Source organism: Triticum aestivum, chromosome 5B (assembly GCF_018294505.1).
Source record: "Triticum aestivum cultivar Chinese Spring chromosome 5B, IWGSC CS RefSeq v2.1, whole genome shotgun sequence".
Classification (NCBI taxonomy): Eukaryota; Viridiplantae; Streptophyta; class Magnoliopsida; order Poales; family Poaceae; genus Triticum; species Triticum aestivum.
In genome coordinates this window covers 19,196,550-19,220,495 of record NC_057807.1, presented here as the reverse complement: position 1 = coordinate 19,220,495, position 23,946 = coordinate 19,196,550, and the positions used below count along the sequence as shown (strand labels likewise).

General features: G+C 48.8%; 1 protein-coding gene across 1 annotated transcript; it reads right to left on the bottom strand.

The window, feature by feature from the left end:
- Window positions 1-17,718: 17,718 nt before the first annotated feature.
- LOC123115474 (uncharacterized) lies at window positions 17,719-19,859 on the bottom strand. The gene is made up of 3 exons (XM_044536626.1): window positions 18,850-19,859; window positions 18,563-18,768; window positions 17,719-18,114 (listed from the first exon to the last, which is right to left on the bottom strand). Exons 1-3 carry the CDS (start codon window positions 19,390-19,392, stop codon window positions 18,111-18,113), a joined length of 753 nt encoding a protein of 250 aa, XP_044392561.1. The 5' UTR covers window positions 19,393-19,859; the 3' UTR covers window positions 17,719-18,110.
- Between the last annotated feature and the right edge of the window lie 4,087 nt (window positions 19,860-23,946).

The following is a 23,946-nucleotide window of genomic DNA, read 5'->3' as shown; positions in this document are numbered from 1 at the left end:
CAGATTGAAATAATTTATATATGAAAAATTATCAGAAAAATGCAATCTTTCCATCTGTACTAGTTTCATGCATGACAAACCAACTTATACATGCTGAATATGAGAAAACACATTATGGCATATATAAGAGACTTAATTTAGAATTGCATTTGAGCTTTGGTTCAAATGGACTTCAAACCAAATGAGTACTAGTTGCATTAGCACAATCAGCATCACATCTTCATGCCATGTTCATGCATCATTGTGTTGCATATGCTTGTGTTTTGATTGTTGGCACCGTTCCTTCTCGATAGGTCCTGCTCCGGAGCTGTTCCAGAGTACCTGTCGGTGAAGCAGTGCCTCCTCTGTTGATTTACCAGGCAAGCAAACCCCCTTGTTCATTTCGATAAAACCCTACTCTCTCGCTCCTGCTCTCAGTTATTGCATTAGGACAACAACGATTCATCTGCTACTTTGTGCTGCGGTAGTTGAACCCATTCCTCTGCATGACCTGTCATTGCCACAGTAAATAGTTGAAACCCACTAGCATGTGTAGGAGTTGATTGAGCCATTGTTGTGTTCCTACCATGCTATGCCTGCTATTGCTTAGAGTTGTGTCAGGTCTGGTTCATTGGGAATGAATTGGAGTGTTATGATATGTTCTGATGCTGAGAGTGAAGTGTGTGAACACGATTTGGTAAAGGTAGCGGTGAGAGGCCATGTAGGAGTACATGGTGGGTTGTCTCACTGGAACCGTCCTTAAGCACCGAGTTCTATGTATGTTGTCCAATGACTCGATACTACCACACATTGGGCTCCGGGCGCTCCAAGCCCTCTCGACTTATTAACCAACTTGATCTCTGTCCAGGAGTCGCAACTAGTTTCTGGTGTTTGTAGGTAGTGCTATTTTTCTACCAAGTGGCACCCGGCAGGGTGGGCTTGGGACAGACTAGGCACACGTGGCACGGTGTACCAAGTGGCACCCGGATGGTGGGCTTGGGAACCCTGCTCACATCGTTTGGGGCCGTGAGCGACACCCCGGCCGGATCTCCTTGCGGATGGAACCCGAATAGGCGATAAACCTGGACTAGAGTCTTGTGTGGTTAGTCAGGTCGTGGCCGACACCCTCGCCAGGCTTCCGCTTGAAGGTTGCCGAGATACATGACGTGTACATGGCGGTAAGTGGCGAGAGCGTGTGTGAAGAAGTACACCCCTGCAGGGTTAACATGATCTATTCGAATAGCCGGGTCCGCGGTTATGGACTTCTTGGATGCTTACATGGTACATAGACAACTTGAAGTGGATACCCTAAAAAGCTCAAGACAAGTGTGAGTGCTATGGATGGCCTTCTCGTAGGGAGACGGGGATGAATCCATAGTAGTGTATTGTGTGGTGATTAGTGGACTCGTGTACGTTGTCTCACCTCAAGAGTTTCTGGTAGTCGTAGAACAGGATAGCCACAGAGTCAAAGCTGGCTTGCTGCAACTAAACCCCACAGTACCCTCTTGATACAAATGCATGTATGCTAGGATCTGATGTAAGTCTTGCTGAGTACCTTTGTACTCATGTTGCTTCATTTATGTTTTTGCAGCGGAGACTTCGGTCTTACTAGTGTTCTCGTGGACTTCGACTAGTAGCTAGTACCTCAGCTACGATCTTGATCGGATGTTGTAGATAGTCAGGCTCTTCAGCCTTTTTCATTTGTAGATGTCTGTACCCAGACATGTAATGCTTCCGCTTGTTGCTTGTATGCTCTGTATGATGGGTCTTGTGACCCCTCTTTGCAATAATTGCTATGATGGCTCTTCTGAGCCTTTATCTATTTGAGTTGTTGAGTTATGCTGTGATGCCATGTTGTACAGCACATACTTGCATGTTATGCGTACGTGTAATGTGTATTGCTATGTGTGGGATCTAACTATCTAGTTGTTTATCCTTAGTAGTCTTTCTTACCGGGAAATGTCTCCTAGTGCTTCCACTGAGCCCTGGTAGCTTGCTACTGCTCCGGAACACTTAGGCTGGCCGGCATGTGTCCTTCTTCGATCCTGTGTCTGTCCCTTCAGGGAAATGTCACGCGATGAATACCGGAGTCCTGTTAGCCTGCTACAGCCCGGTTCACCGGAGTCCTGTTAGCCCAGTGCTACAGCCTGGATTCACTCACTGATGACCGACACGTTCGATGCTGGGTCATGGATGCCTCTCCCTGTAAGTTAGTGCCACTTTGAGTTTACGACTAGCCATGTCAGCCCGGGCTCTTTGTCATATGGATGCCAGCGACACCATCATATACGTGTGCCAAAAGGCGCAAACGGTCCCGGGCAAAGGTAAGGCGACACCCGTGGGGATACCGTGCGTGAGGCCGCAATGTGATATGAGGTGTTACATGCTAGACCTATGTGGCATCGAGTCGGGGTCCTGACAGTAGCATCATGGATAGAAACTTTGTTCTCATACTGAATTGGAACGTCTTCTGAAATAGTGGAATACTAACTAAAGTTGACACTCTTCCAAATCCACTTCCATAAATATCGTACGAAGATTCAACACCCTCCAAGATAGTGGGATCACTAATTCCTAAAGTTGACACTCTTCCAAACCCACTTTAAATTATAGTATTATTCATACTCCAAAATATATAACTGAAGTTCCTGGAGCATTCTACAATTAATGTAGACTAGCCAATATCCAAGCTCAAAATATATAGGTGAAGCGCACGAAGCATTCTATAAAACAATACTCAAACGATTTAAGTGAAGCACAAAGAGCATTTCTATAAGATCATACTTAAAAGATATAAGTGCAGAACATGAAGTATTCTATAAATCAATGAAGAGGTATCTCGTACTAGCATGATTCTTAAAGGAAAGTAAAAACACAAAGGACACAAATCATGTGAACAAAACAAAAACCGAGGTATACCGATATTTGTTGAAGAAGAAAGATGGGATGCCAACCGGGGCATCCCCAAGCTTAGATGCTTGAGTATCCTTTAAAATATTTACTTGGGGTGCCTTGGGCATCCCCGAGCTTGAACTCTTGTCTCTCTTTATTCTTCTCACATCGGTAACTCCTCATTCTTCAAACACTTCATTCACAAAAAACTTAAACAAAAACTTTGTGAGATCCGTTAGTGTAATAAAGCAAACTAACACTTTAAGGTACTATAATCAACTTATTCTTTATCTAAATTGGTGTTGAACCTACTGTATTCCAACTTCTGTATGGTTCATACCCATACATACTAGCCATAGATGCATCAAAATAAGTAAACAACACACAAAAACAGAATCTGTCAAGAACAGGACAGTCTATAGTAATCTGCAAGTTTAGTAAACTTCTGTAACTCCACAAATTATGAAATAAATTTTACATTTTCAAAAATTTGTACAGAAGTAATGTGCAAAAAGTTTCAGACACATTTGACTTTCGAGTAAAAAATGTAAATTCATGCACTACAGCCAAAGTTTCTGTTTTTGTTCTGCACATAGTAAGCAAGCAATCTTATCATACTAAAACCAAAGGTTGGCACATTATTTTTATAATACAATGGATGTATACAAGGGGATAATTATTTAGAGATAAACTTCCATGAAAAATTCTACATTGTTTCTGTGAGCATGAACACAAGTGCTCAAGGTCGACCCTCACTTCTTCAATGCATAACTTTCCAATCACTTCTCTTTTTGAAAAACCTTTTTAGGCATGAGAGCCAAGTAAATATTTTGGTATTTTCATTCTTTTTTTAAAAAATTTATGTTTCACCCACAAATAAACAGAAAAAAGGAAAAACAAAATCTACTTAGTGAAGAAAGCAAACAAGCACACACGAAAATATCAACCCCATGCTATTGCTCCCCGGCAACGGTGCCAGAAAAGAGCTTGATAATCCTGAAGTGCAGGGAATCATCGTAGCAATTCCCAAAGGTGGAAGTGATAAGTATGGAGTTTCGAACCCACAAGGAGCCAAAGGTAAGATCAATATTCTCTCAAGCCCTATCTGCCACTGATACGACTCTACGTGCACCGAACGTTTGCTTCCAACTAGAAACGAGAAATAAAACTGTGTTGTGGGTATAAAGAGGATAACTTTGCATGATATCGGAGAGCTAAAATATAAAAGTAGGTGCTGTTATCATAAAGTTAGAATATATTCCTAAATAATATAAATAGCGAGTGTGGAATAATGATGGATCGGTGTGCGGAATTGTCCTAGGCAATTGTTAACAAGACCGATACTCGTCATTGCAATTTCATATGAGGGAGAGGCATAAGCTAACATACTTTCTCTACTTGGATCATATGCACTTATGATTGGAACTCTAGCAAGTGTCCGCAACTACTAAAGATCATTAAGGTAAAACCCAACCATAGCATTAAAGCATCAAGTCCTCTTTATTCCCATACGCAACAACCCCCTTACTCGGGTTTGTGTTTCAGTCACTCAGCAACCCACTATAAGCGAATCATGAACGTATTGCAATGCCCTACAGCGGGAATCCTCACGCTTGCGCGACACGGAGGGCACCATAAGACAGCACCAAAATAAAACATACAACTCGTACCAATCTAGACCATCAATCAACCCAAGGACATAAGATATCTACTCAAAACATCATAGGATGGAAACACATCATTGAATTATAATATGCGGCATAAAGCACCATCTTCAAGTAGGGATTACAGCAGGGTGCGGGAGAGTGGACCGTGTAAAAGAGATGAGGATGGTGATCATGATGGTGATGTTGATGAAGACGATCACCGCGGCAATGATTCCCCTCCTGATGGCACTCCGGTGCCACCAAGAGAGAGGAGGAGGAGAGGTTCTCCCCCTTGTGCTTCCTCCTCCATGGCTTTCCCCCTCTGGTCCTTGGCCTTCATGGCGATGATAGCCCCTCCAAGATCCTCCTCCATGGCCTCCGGTGATGATGGCCCCCTCCGGTAGGGTGCCGGAGAGGGCGTAGATTGATTTTTCATGGCTACAGAGGCTTGCGGCGGCGGAACTTCCGATCTCCGTTATTTCCCAAAGGTTTCTGTATTTATAGGAATTTTTGGCGTAGGTTTCACGTCAGGGGGGTCTCCCACTACAGGAATCAACTACTTTGTTGTCTGCCACGGCAGACGGCAAAGGCACGAATGGCGGACGGCAAAGGTCTTTGCCGTCTGCCATGGACGGCAACAGGCTTCGGCAAAGTAAGGTCCGGTAAAGAGCTACTTTGCTTTCTGCTTTTGGTGGCTGACGGAAAAGGGGCCTTTGCCATCAGCAGCAGACGGCAAAGAACGCAGACGGCAAAAATTGCGTTGTTAGTCCGTTAGGTGGCTAACGGCAGGCCTTTGCCGTCCACCATTGAGGACAAAATTTGTTCTGCCTTTGTCGTCCGCCATATGATGTCAACTAGACGTCACTACACGGAAGACCTTTGCCGTCCGCCGCTGACGGCAAAATTGTTTACTCTTTGCCGTCTGCCACTGTAGGCAAACTGACCAAATGGGTCAGCTCCCAGGAAGCACAGTTGGCTGCCACGTGTCTTCTTTGCCGTCCACGGCTGTTGGCAAAGAGCCCGTTGCCGTCGGTGGCAGATGGCAAAGAGCCTGCATAATAGCTCTTTTTCTGTTTTTTTAAATCCAACAATTTTCACAGCAAATATATGTGATATATATAGATATATTTCACAGGGCTATTTAATAGCAAACATATGACATATCCAGCACATAAGTTTCATCGTACATACATATATAGTTCCATCCATTCATACATAGCAAGTTGCACATACACATAAGTTGCAACCATTAGGAAGTTGCAGATACATATTACAATGTAAAGTTTCATCAAGATAGCAAGTTCCATCGTAGCAAGCTAGAAGAATACTAGAAGAGAATGAAATAAAAAACAAGCACTCCATCATAGCAAGCTAGCTTCCGAGAAGTGAATGAAATCTGCAAAATGGCAAATAAGAAAGTTAGGAAAAGGTGACTAGAAGAAGAAGACTAGAAGAAGAAGCACGCCATCGTTTGTGAGGTAACTTAGGTGAAATGGATCATTTATGAGCTAACTTAGGTAAAATGCGTCATTTTAGAGCTAACGTAGGTAAGATGGGTCATTTTGGAGCTAACGTAGGTAAAATGGGTCATTTTGGAGCTAACGTAGGTAAAATGAGTCATTTTGGAGCTAACGTAGGTAAAATGGGTCATTTTAGAGCTAACGTAGGTAAAATGAATCATTTTGGAGATAATCTAGGTAAAATGGATCATTTTGGAGATAATCTAGGTAAAATGGGTCATTTTAAATCTAACTTGGGTAAAATGGATCGTTTATGAGCTAACTAAGGTAAAATGGGTCATTTTAGAGCTAACTTAGGTAAAATGGATCGTTTATGAGCTAACTAAGCTAATTATGCCGTTTTTTACATAAGTAAGCTAAGTACATGTCACTATTGAGCAAACCTAGTTAACTAAGCATATTATAACTAACTTAGGTCATTTTGGAGGAAACAAAGCTAAGTATAGATCGTTTTAGAGCTAACTTAGGTAAAATGGCTGGTTTTGGAGGCCAGTAAGCTTATTAAGTCATTTTGGAGGAAAAGAAGCTAACTCTAGGTCATTAAGGTAAGCATATTGGAGGAAATAAAGCTAAGTCTAGGTCTTTATGCATTTTTTAAGCAGAAAACTAGAGAAACTTACCTTGATCATGGAGGTGTAGGAGCGGGCTGGCTCGTGCCAGTAGTTGGAGAAGGATTGTGTGATGCTTGTCTGGAGTTACGCTGCACCAAAGATCATTTCCAATGTTTCGTTAGCATGATGACACTCAAGTGTTAAGACTAGCAAGTAACGTCCATTCAAATTAAACTCACACTGGTCTCAGGAGCAATCTCTGGATCAATGGCTATGGAGCCACGGGACCTCCTGCCACCAGATATCATCACCTGCTCTGGATCAATGGGAATCTGGCTCGGGTTAAAGTCCTCCCTTTCCTCGCCTTCCCCTTGACTTGCTTGTAAGAGGCAGTGTGGGCCATGGCATACAGGTCGTACCCCTCTGGCACCTTATCAGTCTTATTTTAGCATGCCTGAAAGAGAGAAACAAAGTAAATTAGTAATTAAAGGGCTCAAGCTAGCATGATGAATGAATTGCATTAATCATGAGGCAAACCACATACCCAGTTCCGCCCGAACTGATATAAGATGGAGCTACCTTGATGGTGTGGCACACCTTCAACTTGGGCACGTTTGTCCTTGGCCTCAGTCGGCTCCCCTTCCATCTTTCAACACCTGCCATGACAAAGAGTAAATGAAATTAGTAAAACATAAAAAAAATACTGACATGAATAATAATATGTATATCACTTAAGTGTATCATCATCAAGTACAACATAAAAAAATTGAATACCTGACACTACTAATAATCTCGATCAGTATCATCAATAAATGCATAATCATCATCATCACTATAATCAATGACAGGCTCATAGGGTTCAGTGGCATCAACATGTGGAAGGCCACCTTGACGTAATCGGTCAAGCATTGACAGGTCATCCGCAGCAGTAACCTCTTCTTGTTCCGGATCTTCTTGTTCCTCCTCTGGGGTGATGTGGGATTCACTGTCGCTATCTACTTCAATTTTTTGGGGTGAAGTATAGCGGTTCTTGAAACGCTTTTTGGAAAGACGTGTCTCTTGGAAGAATTCTCCTTCATATGTGTCTGGGTTAATGTGAGGTTCATAATCCTCTTCCTTTGGGGGAGATAGTCTAGCACGTGGCGGCACTTCATAAACGACATCCCAACCTTTCAGATTTGGATTAGTTTGGCAGGCCCACGGTAGATAGAATACTTGGGTCGCCTGTTGAGCCATAATATAGACATCAGGAATATCTAAATGGGTGCTTTGGTTGATTTCAACTAGCCCTATATGTTCATGAGTCCTTCTAGTCTCCTTCGGCTGAAACCAATAACATTTGAAGACTACGACATTCGGTGGGTTTTCACCATAGAATAGAAGTTCATAAATTGCTTCAACTCTCCCATAATACTCAGTACCTCCTTCGCCGATAGCAGATACACAACAATTTGTAGACTTTCGGTCGGCCATAGATAGCTCTTTGCCATAGGTACGAAAGAGATACCCGTTGATGTCGTATTTGTAAAATGAACGGACCTTATAGTCAAAACCATTAGCGACTTGTCTCAATTCGGCGTCCATAGACTCTGAATTAGCCTACAAGTTTAATATGAAAGGAATGTTGCATTAGGCACTAATTAGCGAATGAAATGAAATTGTCTTATAGAAAGTACCGTTTGTTTGAACCAAGAGGTGAAACCGGGATAGCCGCCTCCTTGCTTTGCGAGAAGCTCATACTCTTCGAAGGAATCCTTTTGGATCACCGCTCCATACGAGAATAGGGCGACATATTGACTGTATGAAATATCCAGGAATAAGAGCAATTCAAAGGAAATAGAAGTTGCAAAACAATGTACCAAGAACTTACTCGATGTAAGGCCGCACTTCTATCAGGTTATTGAAGATATACAATGAAATGGTCCGCCATTCTTCTTTATCCAAAGATACTTGATTTGAAACACTGGCTGGTACGAGATTCCCTTTGAATAGGCTGAGGTTGGATCCACCCTTTTTAGGGTCATCAGCATTGTACCGAGGCTTCGAATTATGCAAATGACAATTTTTGGCTTCGTAGTGTGCTATCACGAAGTTTGCCGCCTCCTCAGTGATGAATGCCTCAGCCATCGATGCTTCAATTCTACATCTATTTTTACATTTTTCTCGAAGCGTCTTCTGCATCCTCTCAGTTGGGTAGCACCAACGAATTTGCACAGGCCCCCCAAATCTTGCCTCGGTTGGGAGATGCAAAATCAAATGCTGCATTGGATTAAAGAAGCCCGGTGGAAAGATCTTCTCAAACTTGCAGATCAACTCCGGCGCCAACTCTTCCATTTCTTCTAGCACGCCAGGCAATAGTTCTTTCACACAAAGAACACGGAAGAAATAGCTGAGTTCTACCAGTACTAGCCATTCATCCTCAAGGATGAAGCCACGCAACATCACCGACATTACCCGCTCAATCCATATGTGCCAATCATGACCCTTGAGAACAAATATCTTCAATTTATCAAGACTCGCTCCCCTCTTTAGATTCGCTGCATACCCATCGGGGAACATCAACTGCATTTTCACCCACAAGATAATTTCCCTCATAGCTGGCCTTCCAAGATTGAACCATGCCTTTGGCTTCGTCTAGTTCTGCTTTCTTTTTTCGGTTCTTTCATGTTTTGTAACGGCCTATCACATAGCGCCTCCAGATCGACTCTAGCCTTAATATTATCCTTTGACTACCCATCTATGCCGAACAATGTACCAAAAAGTGCCTCGGCGATATTCTTCTCAGTGTGCATCACGTCGATGTTGTGTGGGCAAAGGAGGTCTTTGAAGTAAGGCAGATCCCATAAGCATGTTTTGTGAGTCCGGGCGTGCTTAGAATTATACCCCTTGAAGTACCCTGGACGCTCTGGATTTGGCTCGAGAGCATTTAACTGATCCAGGGTCTGTTGGCCTGTCAACGCAGGTGATGCAGAGTTTTTTACAACTCTACCTATGATGAAGTTCTTCTTGTCTTTCCTAAACTTATGGCGAGGATCCTGGAACTATCTATGCATGTCAAAGCACGAAAACTTGTGACCGGCCTGAAGCCAACAAAACTCAAGAGCTCCCTTGCATGTGGGGCACGGGAACCTTCCATGCACACACCAGCCAACGAATAGCGCATACGCCGGAAAGTCATGCATTGAGTACATGTACCAGACACGCATTATGAAGTTCCGTTTGCTATAGGCGTCGTATGTCTTGAACCCATTATCCCAGGCTTCTTGCAATTCATCCTTAAGCGGCTGCATGTGCACATTCATATTTTTCCCTGGATAGTTGGGCCCTGGAATTATCAACGTCAGGAAAATGTTCTTTCTTTGCATAATCTGTCCGGGGGGGGAGATTGAGTGGAAAGACAAATACGGGCAAACAACTGTATTGGGCTGCCGTCATACCAAACACACTGAACCCATCCGTGTTGATGCCGACTCGAGGATGCCTCGGATCTGCTGCTTTGTTAGCATGTAATTCATCAAACTTTTTCCATGCAACACCATCCGATGTGTGTACCATCATCAGATTTCCATCTGCATCTAGTTCGGTTCTTTTGCCTGTTTTGTGTCATGTCATCTGTCTGGCCGTCTCTTCGACCATGAAAAGACGTTGAAGTCTTGGTACGATTGGCATATACCAAAGAACACTAAAAGGGATTTTGGTCTGTGTCTTCTCACCCATACCATTGTCTACCACAATATACCTAGAAGACTTGCAAATGGGACAATAGTTCAAGTCCGCATAGTCAAGCCTAAATAAGGCACATCCTTTCTCACGGGCATGTATCTTCTCATAGGGCATCTTCAGTGCACGGAGGATTTTGTCTGACTAGTACAGGTTTGCAGGCATTACATGGCCTTTGGGTAGAAAGCGTCCAAATACTGTCATAATTGCGTCGTAGCATTCTTTGCCCAAGTTGAACTGAGCCTCCAGAGCCATTACTTGTGAGATGGCATCCAACTGACAAAGCTCAGTGTGCTCATGGAGTGGACGTTTTGAAGACTCCAACATTTCATTGAAGGCCTTTGCAGATTCCTCCATCTCCTCGTCCGAATCCCGAGCATCATCATAGTCTTGCACCATGTTTTCCATCGCGGTACCATGCTCGTCGGTGCGACGACGATCCACCTCATCTCGGTCACGTTGGGCAGACTCACCATGAAATGTCCACACCGTATAATCGGGCGTAAAACCATTCTTCTACAAGTGTTTGCCCATTTCAGCCTCTGTCCTCTTTTCCCAATTGCCGCACCAGAAACAGGGGCACCAAGTTTTCCTCTGGCCATTTGCAAATGCGGCTTGCACAAACCCCTTGGTTTTTGTGAACCATTTAGCGCTCCATTTGTTCTGACCAGTGTGACCGGTATACATCCATGCACGATCACTCATCTTGACTTTCAGAGCTATTGGACACACAACAATTATATATATAATTCACCATGTATATATTCATCAGTTGATCTACTTTGTCAATTTTATTACGTCCATGCAACCTACACTCTAATAGGTAATGATAGGTTCTAATCCCACCTGAGTATGTGTAGATTGGGTTCATTTTCCCATGCTATGCTCCAGATCCGACGCAAAATTTTGGCAGCACCTCCCCGCTGTTCTCCTGATACACGTCTCTGCAATAAACAAAGAGGATGTGTACCCGGAGAACAACAGGGGAGGCACTGACGAAATTTATGCGTCGGATCCAGAGCAAAGCATATGGGAAAACGAACCCAATCTACACATACTCGGGCTGTCCATGGATAGCGTTGGACAATTCGAAAGAATCAAGGTTATAAATATGCAAATGCATGCATATTTATAACTATGACGCTTTCGAACGTGAGACACATATTGGTTACGCATACTGATGATTCAAGACACATATATAGCTAGCTATCAAATTTCATTGGCACGAACACCGGAACAGAGCAAATAATTAACGGGCGGGGGGGACATGTCATTTGTGCTCACCCACGAACAAAGGGGCAGAGCTCGTCAAGCGCATGGCGAGGTCGTCGAACACCAAACCTCGCAGCGATGAAACAACTGCACATTTAAATCTACCCGATCAACACAATTATATATGATGTTTTTCATAACAAAATTGAAAAATATATGACCTAACAAATAATTCTTCTACTTCTTCTACTTCTTTTTTCATCTTTTTTCTACTTCTTTTCTTTTCTTCCTTTCTTCTTCTTCTACTTCTTTTCTTCTTTTTCTTTTTTCATATTTTCTCTACTTCTTTTCTTTTCTTCTTGTTCTACTACTTCTACTTCTTCTACTACTTCTACTTCTTCTACTTCTTCTAATTCTTTTCTAACACTAACACTAACACAATCTAGCACTAACAATTAAACAACAAAAAAATGAAAAAACAGAAGAAAAAAAAAGAAGTAGTCCCTCACCGGAGCAATGGGACGGTCGGCGGGGGCGGTGGCGGGGAGGGGGGCACCGGGCGGCGGGGGCGGTGGCAGGGGCGGCACCGGGCGGCGGGGGCGATGGCGGGGGCGGCGGGGGCGATGGCGGGGGCGGCGCCGGGCGGTGGGTGGCGGGGCAACGAGGCATCGGTGGGTGGGGTGGGGGCGGAGGGGTGGTGGGGCGACGGGGCAAGCGGGGGCGATGGCGGGGGCGGCGCCAGGCGGCGGGTGGCGGAGGGGTGGTGGGGTGATGGGGCGTCAGCGGGTGGGGTTGGGGCGGAGGCCGGGGTAGTGGGGCTACGGGCCAAGCGGGTGCGGGGGCGGCGCCGGGCGGCGGCGGCGGCGGGTGGCCGGGGCAGCGCCGGGCGGCGGGGTCGTCGGTGGGTGGGGATCTGGTGGCGGGGCGTCGGGGAGGAGAGAGGGAGAGAAGAGAGAGTAATTAACGGGTGGGGTGGCGGCCGTTAGTTAGTCTGATCTTTGTCGTCTGCCGATCTTTGATGTCTGCCTGTATCTCCCTTTGCCGTCCGCTAGCAGAAGGCAAAGAGGTGGGGCATTAAGTTTTTTCCAAACGGGCAGGGAGTGGGGGCCACCTCTCCAGCTGACGACAAAGATTCTTTGCCGTCACCTAGCTGACGGCAAAGAGCCGGCCCATGGCAAAAGCCTCTTTTGCCATCTGCCATTTCTTTGACGTCTGCTTTTTGGTAGCTGATGGCAAAGAGCTTCTTTGTCGTCCGCTAGCGGATGGCAAAGAGCTGGCAGATGGCAAAGTAGCTGATTCCAGTAGTGCGGGCTGTCCACGAGATAGGGGGCGCGCCCTAGGGGGGTGGGCGCGCCCCCCACTCTCGCGGGCAGCCCAGGACTCTTCTGACCCAACTCCGATGCTCGTGGTCTTCTTTTGGTCCATAAAAAATCATCAAAAATTGGCACGTCAATTGGACTCCGTTTGGTATTCCTTTTCTGTAAAACTCCAAAACAAGGAGAAAACAGAAACTGGCACTGGGCTCTAGGTTAATAGGTTAATCCCAAAAATAATATAAAATGGCATATAAATGCATATAAAACATCATAGATGGATAATATAATAGCATGAATACTTCATAAATTATAGATACATTGGAGACGTATCACCCCCTGACTGCTGGGACCCACCAGCTACATCTTCGCACACAAGGAAGTGCATCCGAAAAAAAAGCAATTCGCCCCCCTGACTGTTGGGACCCACCAGCTACATCTTCGCACGCAAGGAAGTGCGTCCGAAAAAAAAAGATTCGCCCCCCTGACTGCTGAGACCCACCAGCTACACCTTCGCACGCAAGGAAGTGCGTCCGGGCAAAAAAAAAACGATTCGCCACCCTGACTGTTGGGACCCACCAGCTACATCTTCACACACAAGGAAGTGCCTGGCAGTCGGGACCCACCTGGTCGATGCATATGTAGCGTTGTCATTCTGGTCGCGAACGTGTACGTACATATATATTGGTCAATGTAGAGGCGCGCACATGTCGTAGTACAGGCGCATACACGTCGTAGTAGAGGCGCACACGTAGCATGTACACGTACGTACAGCGGCTAGTGTGCAAGAAAGAAAATACGGCAATGTATGTGTACATACAGGCGGGGTCTTGAACACCTACTCACGCATACGTACGGCTAGGGCTCGTATACATGGCTGGGTTGGAACGGAGAAACGGCGTTGTCATCGTGTTCATGGGGAGCCAACTGGCTGGGTCGGAACGAAATGCGTCGTCGTGTTCATCGGGAGGGCTTGGACGGAACAGGCGATGGAAACGAGGCCTGACGTACAGCAGAACGGAGGAAACGGCCTTGTGTTCGACCGGCCACGTTCGAAACGGGATCCTGTTCATCGGGAGGGGTCTGGCGTACCGCAAAACGGAGGAAACGGACCTCCTATGGTCGAAATGGGGGTCCTGTTGATCGGGAGGGGTGTGGTGTACCGCAAAATGAACGAAACGGACTTGTGTTGGAGCGCTACGGTCGAAACGGGGGTCCTATTGATCGGGAGGGGTGTGGCGTACCGCAAAACGGACGAAACGGACTTGTGTTGGAGCGCTACGGTCGAAACGGGGGTCCAGTTCATCAGGAGGGATGTGGCGTACCGCAAAACGGGACTCCACGGGATACTGTTCATCTCCACCGTCGACCTCCTCCAGCCTCCACGGGCTCCTATTCATCCAGCCTCCACCGCGCGCTACTCCACCGGCTACTGTTCAACCACCTCTCCACGGGCACCCCTCCATCGTGTACTGTTCATCCAGCCCTCCACGGGGTCGTCCTGTTCATCCAGCCCTCCACACCATGGGGTCCTGTTCATCCAGAGGCAACGCCACCGCTCACTGTTTATCCAACACCCCCCCAACCGCAACACTCACTGTTCATCCAAGAGGCAGCATCGATCGGTTTTAGTTAGCAGCAGTAGCGAAGGAATCGCTCGATCGGGTTTAGTTAACATCCATCCATCGATCGCTCGGGTTCAGTTAGAGCTCAACGCCTCGCTCGGGTTCAGTTAGAGCCAACGCCTTGCACACACGCGCATACGTGTACAAGAGAAACGCGCATCGCTCAGCCCCCGACCTCCCACCGTAACTGGGAACTCCCCAAAATTTTCCTTGCCCTCGCTTGTACCACGGTTTTTTTCGTCCTGGACGGCCCAAAGAATGTCATGCAGCTGCGTCTCCGGCCCGCCCAGGACGAAAAGCCCATTTTCTGTCATGATTTTTTGTCATAGAGGTAGGAGCCCACCACATCTATGATGATACCGGGTTTTGTCACAATTATTTTCATAGAAGTGTCATATGTATGACAGAAAAAATTTCGTTCGGCCCAAAATGTCACGGATGTGTCTTTTTTTGTAGTGCCTACAGGGCACGCCCCGCTGTCTCGTGGGCCCCTCGGGCGGCCACCGACCTACTTCTTCCTCCTATATATAGCCACGTACCCCAAAAACATCCAGGGAGCCAACGAAAAACAATTTCCACCGCCGTAACCTTCTGTATCCGCGAGATCCCATCTTGGAGCCTTCACCGACGCTCCACCGGTGGGGGAATCGACCACGGAGGGCTTCTACATCAACACCATAGCCCCTCCGATGAGTTGTGAGTAGTTTACCATAGACCTTCGGGTCCATAATTATTAGCTAGATGGCTTCTTCTCTCTTTTTGGATCTCAATACCATGTTCTCCCCCTCTCTTGTGGAGATCTATTCGGTGTAACTCTTTTTGCTGTGTGTTTGTTGAGATCCGATGAATTGTGGGTTTATGATCAAGTTTATCTATGAGAAATATTTGAATCTCCTCTGAATTCTTTTATGTATGATTGAGTTATCTTTGCAAGTCTCTTCGAATTATCAGTTTGGTTTGGCCTACTAGATTGATCTTTCTTGCCATGGGAGAAGTGCTTAGCTTTGGGTTCAATCTTGCGGTATCCTTACCCAGTGACAATAGGGGTTGCAAGGCACGTATTGTATTGTTGCCATCGAGGATAAAAAGATGGGGTTTATATCATATTGCATGAGTTTATACCTCTACATCATGTCATCTTTCTTAATGCGTTACTCTGTTCTTATGAACTTAATACTCTAGATGCATGCTGGATAGCGGTCGATGTGTGGAGTAATAGTAGTAGATGCAGGCAGGAGTCTGTCTACTTGTCGCGGACGTGATGCCTATATACATGACCATGCCTAGATAATCTCATAATTATTCGCTTTTCTATCAATTGGTCGACAGTATTTTGTTCACCCACTGTAATACTTATGCTATCTTGGAAGAAGCCACTAGTGAAACCTATGGCCCCCGGGTCTATCTTTTATCATATAAGCTTTCAATCTACTTTTATTTGCATCTTTACTTTTCCAATCTATATTATAAAATACCAAAAATATATTTATCTTATCATACTATCTCTATCAGATCTCACTTTCGCAAGTGGTCGTGAAGGGATTGACAACCCCTTTATTGCGTTGGTTGTGAGTTCTTTGTTTGTTTCTGTAGGTGTGTGGGACTTCTGAGGAGCCTCCTACTGGATTGATACCTTGGTTCTTAAAAACTGAGGAAAATACTTATGCTACTATTGCTGCATCACTCTTTCCTCTTCATGGAAAACCAACGGAAGCTCAAGACGCAGCAACCGCCGTGGCATCTACAACGAGAATGGACGTGAGGAGTTCTGCGGTGGTGACAGCGAGGTCGTGGGCTCAGGACGACAGTGGAGCTAGGGCGGCGGCGAAACTAGGGGAGGATCGTCGCCGATGAGGAAGAAGGGAGGAAAGCAAAAGGACATGTCCGGCTAGGTCGAGGGTGATTTCATGAAATTTAGGGTGGGTCGGGTATGTCGGGTTCATCGTGGCAGACGCGCCCAGGCACTTCCCCATATCCGCCTTAGATATGGACTAGATATGAGGGGTACTGGTCAGTTCGGGACATATAGGGTCGGTTCGGAGGAGGCTAGGCTGCGATTTTTTGACCGGATCATTCGCCCAGGTGTATAGTGCCAATATAAGGGTGTACGGTTGTACATTTTTTTGAAAAGGGTCCGATTGTACATGCTCTAAGTTTTTCATTGGACATTCAAAGTATTAAATTCATTTGGATCTAACCAAAAAATAGCGCGCTACAAGATATAGCGTGACCCTTCTCTAGATGCTACACAAGTTATAGCATGCTATATTTCAAAATAGTGTCTTCAAATATATCACATAATTCAAGGATTTCAACAGCTAAATAATTGTCCAAAAGCAATACATGCATTACCAGTTAACCACATAAAAAGCAGCGTCCCGGTGCTCCCCATCTTCCACTACCGCACCCCCTCGTCTCCTTTGATGGTAGATGCAAGTAGCCACAACCTGGCCAAAGTCGCGGCTCTTCCCGAGTCACCGGCAGTAGAAGGAGCACGCGAACACCCATGAGCAAGCAGCAATATGAGCTCAACAAGGTGGAAGAAGTTCGAAAAGGAATTACCTGGTGTTGCCGCCATTGCCAGAGGCGTGGCTGACGTCGTCTCTTCCGGTGTTGGCCGGAGTCGAGCTGGTGGAAGCCACCGCAGCCGCTGGTGCTCAAGCTCATATGGGAAGGGGAATGAGCTGGGGTTGGTTGTTCATTAGGTCTGATCATCTAACGTTGAGAATGAGAGGGGTGTGGACTGTGGACGGTAGTTTTGGGCCGCTGGGGCTCGACTGTTGTTTTCTCTTCTTCAGGCTTAGGCATGACGTGACAACGCTATGACGCTACAACTTTTAGCATGGAAATAGCGCGCTATAACGCGATTAGCGCTGTAATAAGCAAAATTGCTCAAACATAACAATGGCCCTTCCGGATACGCTACAGCAACGCTATAACGCCGAAGTAGCGTGCTATTTTTTTCATTATTTGTATCACATTTTACAATTGTTTTTTTAGCATATATATTGCAGTCGTTAAATTTACGTGGGATTTTATAAATAAACTCCGAAGTATGCTGTTGATTTGTCACCCTGCGACCCCACAAACACAGAGGTAGTGGCAACAAGTAGTCGATCTACTAACCGGTGCAGGATGTTTACAGAGCAGACCTGTGCCCGCTTCTTCAGATATTCTAACTCGAAGCAAATTTCTTCAGAACAGAGCAATCTTTTACTATGGATTACCCACTTCTTCAGAGAAAACATGCTACTAAAGAATCTACTAGATCAATCTTCAGGGATTAATCATAATGCGGAAATACAAACCAAAGAATCCGAGGCGCATCTACCATAGTTCTGAATCCTACTTGACCCGCAAGGTCAGAACAGCAAAATTGATCAAGTTTATAGCAGAAACCTGCATCTATCTAAATTCTCAACAAGAATTGAAACAAGTCTACTTGGACGAGCAGCAAAGCCAAAAACGGGCGAGGGAACTGCTTGTCCTGTATTCTGAACCTGCATCTATGTATCCATATATGTCAACCTATCTATAGGCAAAAGTAGGTGTTCATTTTCATTGCCGTTGCGTCGGAGGCGGCGAAACTTGTGAGATTATGAACTTCCTATCGCCTGCATCATGCGTATCCTCGCGTCGCAGCTTCTCTAGGCTACCTGCATTTGTACAAAACTAGTCAGATAATGCAGCTGACCAACAATCCAGTCAGACTAAATTCTCGGAATTCTGAATCAAAACAGACGAACTAAATTCAGTTTACAAGACCTCTCAAGCTTAAGTTCAGACAACCCTTTCAAGCTGGACTGAAACTTGTAAAACAGGATTCAGAGCCACCAACTCGTTGCAGAATTCAGACAACCCTTTGAAGCTCAAATTCAGTTAACACAAACAGCAGAACCAAATCAAAAGCGTCTAAAACAGAATTCAGAGCCTGATCAAACAGCCACGAAATTGCCACATGTACAAGTTCAGAAGAACCTGCAACTATCTATCTATTACTATATCCATAGGCAAAGTAAACAAGGCATCCAGTTCTGCTGCGAATTGTGATCGTATCCCGTATGGCATTGGGAACTATAGATGGACTGGGTTTGGGGTTCTCACCGCGTTGCTGGTGGGGGGAAGGAGGAGGTGAGCATAGGCGCTGCTGGGTGCGGTGCGGCCAAGGCTCCCTGCCAAGAAGCGGCGCTGCTGGGTGCGGTGCGGCCAAGGCTCCCTGCGAAGATGGGGCGATGCTGGGGGACGCCATGGCTCCCTGCCAAGAAGCGGATCTGCTCGGTGCGGCCATGTCTCGCTGGGAAGATGAGACGCTGCCACGAAGAAAGAATCAAGAGCAAGAATGTCACGCAACAGGGCAAGAATCCGCAACCGCAAGAATCCAGCATACGTACCTGTGGGTGTACTGCTGCGGCAGCGTGCCCGACGAAGCGCAGGCTCCACGCCCACGGAGGTCGCCGTGCTCCGGGTCCGCGGGGCACCAAGGGCAGGGTCATGAGGACCAGGCGCCGCCGGGCCGATGGCGGAAGGCGCGCGGTGAGGACGATCCCCTCCTCCTCCTCCTCCTCGTCGGCGTCGGCGCCCGACCTCCTGATAATGTAGAGCAGCAGCGCCGCCCCGAGTAGTGCTGCTAGCGTGACGGCGTCGGCCCTCCGAGCCAGCCGCTCGATCAAGTCCCGCAGGTCGGGGAAGGACGGGGTGCGACTGATTCTCGACGGAGAGCTGGCCGTGAAGCGACTCATGCCCTTTGCCAGCTTCTTCCCCTTCTTGAGCCAGCCGTAGATCCTCGCCAGCCACCTGACCACCTCCTCGTGCTCCTGGTCCGTCATGGCACGCGGCGGGAGCCTGGCCGCAAGAAGGAGCGGGGCGCGGGGAGGAAGAGGCAAGAGTACCGGTGGGCGGCGTGGAAGGGGGAGGAATACGCGTGCCGCTTCCATGGCGGCAGGCGCGGAGGCGGGTGGAGGCTGGAGGTGGGAGGAGGATGGAGGGGGCACGGAGGTTGGAGGTGGGAGGCTGGAGGGTGGAGGTGAGAGGAGGCGGCAGGGCCGACGAAGCCGCCGGTGGCTTTATAGGGGTATGGAACTGGCGGTTACGCTGGTTGTTCCAGAATCGCGAAGCCAGGCGGAGCGGGCCGGCGTCCTCGACCAAGTGCGAGTGCCGCCGCATTTCGTCGAGCGACTCGTGTGCGCCGAAGTGCGCCCAACCATATTGGAATCCAAGAAGAGGGGAAACCAAATTGGAGCGCAAATCCACCCTAAGAAAAGCTCTCCACAAATCCGTCGCGGTTGCTATCCCGGCGTCCATGGCGCCGACGTACGGTCGGGCGTCCTGGCAGCTTCGATCATAGGGACTCCTCCGCCGAAATATGGTCGACTTGGCTTCTCTGCTCTGGCGGTTGGTTCGATCGTTCATCTCCGACAGGTTGTGGGTTCCACACCATGTGGAGATTTATTTTTTCTTGATTCACCTGAATCATCTTTCTTCTCATCCCAAAAATCCACAGAATCAATAACTCCCGAACATACCGCATTTTTGGACCTTGGTCCCAACGCCTCCCGCACCGTCAAATTTTCAGCACGAATCTTAGAGCAACGAGGTTATCCATGTCGGATTTTTTTTTTCGCTTGAAGAAACTGCGCGTCGTCGCGAACGCAGCCAGCTGCACGCCTCTTATCCATTCAGCCCCTCATCACTATGCAGACCACCGCCCACCACTCTCTCTCCCCCTCTCCCTTTTCCCCCACCCCCACCACTAATTTCGTCGTTGTCGCGCGACGAGGCCACGCGGCCGTGTATCCGGGAACAAGGGGCGGCGCACCCTGCCACAGCCGCCCCGCGCCGCGCCATGCATGTAGTTGCTCAGCCCGCATCAGCCGTGCATAGATGGGCACCTCGCGTCGCAGCTGCCCCGTTGCGCTTCACGTGGAGGTGCTCTGTCGGCCCGCATCGGCCGCACAAGCAGGAGCACCAGGAGGCACCCCGGCGCGGCCGTGCATTGATGGGCAACTCACCGTCGTGGCTGCCCCCATCGCCTCACGCGTGGACAACAGCCCGCGTCGGTCGTGCGAACAGGAGCACCAGCAGGCAGCGGCGGCTGGAAATGGTGGGGGTTGTCAGGAATCCCTGGTTTCTCGATCTCTCTCTGACAAAGATGAACACCAGGGGTTTTGCATCGCGTAAAACGTTGCGACCTTTTCTGTCTTTCTCATTCACTACTTATTCTGTTACAAGGAAAAAAACGGTGGCCGGTAGAGATCCTACCTCGGCGCCACGATCTGGCTCACGCTCGCGCCATCCCATGAGCGCCAAGACCGGGTCCTTTGCCCTACATGCACGGCACGCACAGACGCGGCTTGTGCCTACTGAACTTTGCTGAAAACTAGGAAAGAAAGCTTCTACGCTACTGCTACCAACGACTAGATTAAGTTGTCAACAAATCACCCCCTAATCTTGTCGTGGCTGGTTTATTTCCTAAGGACTTCAGTCATGCCGATCCTCCTCCTCATCTCCTGGAACGCCAGTCGTCCAAGTCCTTTCGTCAGAGTATCAGCAAGTTGGTCATTGGTTCGAACATAGTCGATGTTGATCTTCCCTTCCTCCACGCACTCCCGAATGAAATGGTACCGGATGTTGATGTGCTTGCTCCGCTCGTGGAAGACGGGATTCTTCGACAGAGAGATCGCCGATTTGTTGTCGACGAACAGTTTTGGTGGCACTGTCTCCACGTTCAGGATCTCGCCGAGGAGCCGTGCCAGCCAAATTCCTTGACACGCAGCAGTAGTGGCAGCAACATACTCGGCCTCGCACGAGGAAATGGCTACCACCCGTTGCTTCTACGACTGCCAGCTGACGGGGCTTTCACCAAGGAAGAAGAAAGTGCCAGTTGTGCTTTTTCCGATCAACAATATCCCCGGCATGATCGGTGTCACTGAACCCTGTCAACTTCGGCTCGCCACTCCCACGCTTGAATGTGCATCCATACTCCAGCGTCCCTGCTATATAGTGCAGCAGGTTCTTCACCGCGGCGTAGTGATCTGCAGCAGGGGCCTCCATGAACCTGCTCAGATAACCCACTACAAAACTGATGTCTGGCCGTGTATGCGTCATGTACCGCAAACCTCCGATGATGCTCCGGTAGTATGTTACGTCGACTGCGTCCCCGACGCCGTCTTTGCTCAGCTTCAATCTTGGTTGAATCGGTGTGCTGAGAGAGTTGCAGTCTGACAGCCCAGCCCGCTCCAACAGACGCTTGGCGTTTGCTGCTGATAGAGCGTGATACGCTCGGGCTCCTGCTGTATCTCAATGCCAAGGTAAAAACTGAGCTTGCCCAGATCACTCATGCGGAATAGTTTGGTCATCTGCAGCTTGAAAGTCGTGATCTCCTCCATGCTCACGCCGGTGATAATGAGATCATCCACGTACACCCCGACGAGCAGAAGTGAGCTTCCCGTGCCCCTCCTGTACACGACATGCTCTGACGGACAGCGCTCGAAACCAAGTGTGATCAGGCTGTCATCCAGCTTCGCGTTCCACGCCCTCGGGGCTTGGCGCAGGCCATACAGAGCCTTGCGGAGGCGCAGCACCTTGCCTTCTTCTCCGGCCTTCACGTAGCCCGGCGGTTGCTGCACATATACCTCCTCGAGCAGGTCACCGTTCAGGAACGCTGACTTCACGTCCATGTGGTACACCTGCCAGTCGTGGTGCGCGGCGAGGGCGACCAGCAAGCACACTGAGTCCATCCGTGCGACCGGCGCGAACACTTCTTCGTAGTCGATCCCTTGCCGCTGCACATACCCCTTTGCAACCAGCCTTGCCTTGTGCTTGACCACAGCCCCCCGGGCATCCTTCTTCAGCTTATACACCCACTTCAGACCAATGGCACGGTGCCCAGGTGGGAGCTGGCACAACTCCCAGGTATGGTTGTCGACGATGCTCCGCATCTCCTCTTCCATGGCGTCGTACCAGCCCTTCGCAGCCTTCGCCTCGCTGTACGACGCTGGTTCTTCTGCAGCTAGCAGACACAAGTGCTGCTCTTCTTCCTCGGTGAGCAGGACATAGTCAGCCAGCTGCGTGTTCGGCTGCACAATTCCCTCCTTGGCACGAGTGCGCATAGGATGCACATTGATGGGTTCCGCTTGTCCAGCACTCGTCTCCCAGTCCTGCTCAGTGGACTTGGGTGTCATTGGAGGCTGCATGCTCGGGGGCGTGGGCGTTGCAGCGGTCATGCAGGGTGATGCTGGCGGCATCGGAGTCATGGGCACCACGTCGAACGTGTCCGCGGGCCAGTACGCTTCCTCGATCACGAACGAACCCTGTGATGGTGCTGAAGCCTCTGCCCCCTCGAGCTTGCTCCAGTCCCAACCGGCCTGCTCATCGAAGATGATGTCTCTGGAGACATGCACCTTGCCTGTCGCAGGATGGTACACCCGGTACGCCGCGGTGCCGGGTTCATATCCGAGCAGCACCATCAGCTGGCTCCTTTCATCCAGTTTCTTTGCATTTGGGCGCGTCGTCTTGACGTGGGCGATGCACCCAAACACCCGGAGATGATGGACAATAGGCCGCTTGCCGCACCACGCTTCGTACGGCATCATCTTCGCCACGCTCTTGGTCGTGGAGCGGTTGAGCAGATACACAGCCGTGGTGACTGCCTCGCCCCAAAAACGCCCAGGGACGTCCTTTCCCTTCAGAAGAGTGCGTGCCATGCCGGCGACGGTCCGATTCCGCCGCTCGACCACGCCGTTTTGCTGAGGCGAGTAGGGAGCCTAAGCTGTCTCTTCACCCCCTGATCGGCGGAGTACCTCCCGAGGCTAGAGGAGGTGAACTCGCCTCTGTGATCCGTGCGCAGTGCCTTCAGACGGTGCCCTGACTCGAGCTCTGTGGCCGCCTGGAACTGCTTCAGCACCGTCTCTGCTTCGTCCTTGGTCGCAAGGAGCCGCAGCCACATGTACCTGCTCTTGTCATCGACTAGCAGCAGGAAATAGCGTTCCCCCCCCCCGGTGTAGGAGGAGAGATTGGGCCGCAGATGTCCGCGTGCACCAGCTCTAGCATCGTCTCCGCACGGTTCAGAGCCTGGTGCAGGAACGACGCGTGTTGCTGCTTGCCGGCGAGGCACGCCTCGCAGACGCGGTCCACCTCGTCAATCGGAGGCAGGCCACGCACCATCTCCTCGCGGGCAAGGCGTCGCAGAGCCTGGAAGCCGATGTGGCCGTACCGCGTGTGCCAGCGCCACGCGTCCTCGCTGCCGTGCACCGCCAGACACACGGGGCGCGCCAGGTTCAGGCATAGAACGTACAAGCGGCCCTGTGTGCACGGAGCTCGCGCGATCAGCCGCCCTTCCGGGTCTCTCAGCTCCAGGACGCCGTGGGTGATGCGAGTGTCGTAGTCGTTCTCGTCCAGTTGGCCGATGCTGATGATGTTGCTCTGCAGCCTAGGGATGAAGTAGACCTCTGACAGAACGAGATGCTCACCCGTGCGGCTCTCGAAGAGGA

Coding starts and splice junctions, on each gene's coding strand:
- LOC123115474 (XM_044536626.1), bottom strand. CDS start 19,392: ATGGAAGCGGCACGCGTATTCCTCCCCCTTCCACGCCGCCCACCGGTA. Junction 18,769..18,849: donor CCGCAGCAGTACACCCACAG/GTACGTATGCTG, acceptor TCTTCGTGGCAG/CGTCTCATCTTCCCAGCGAG.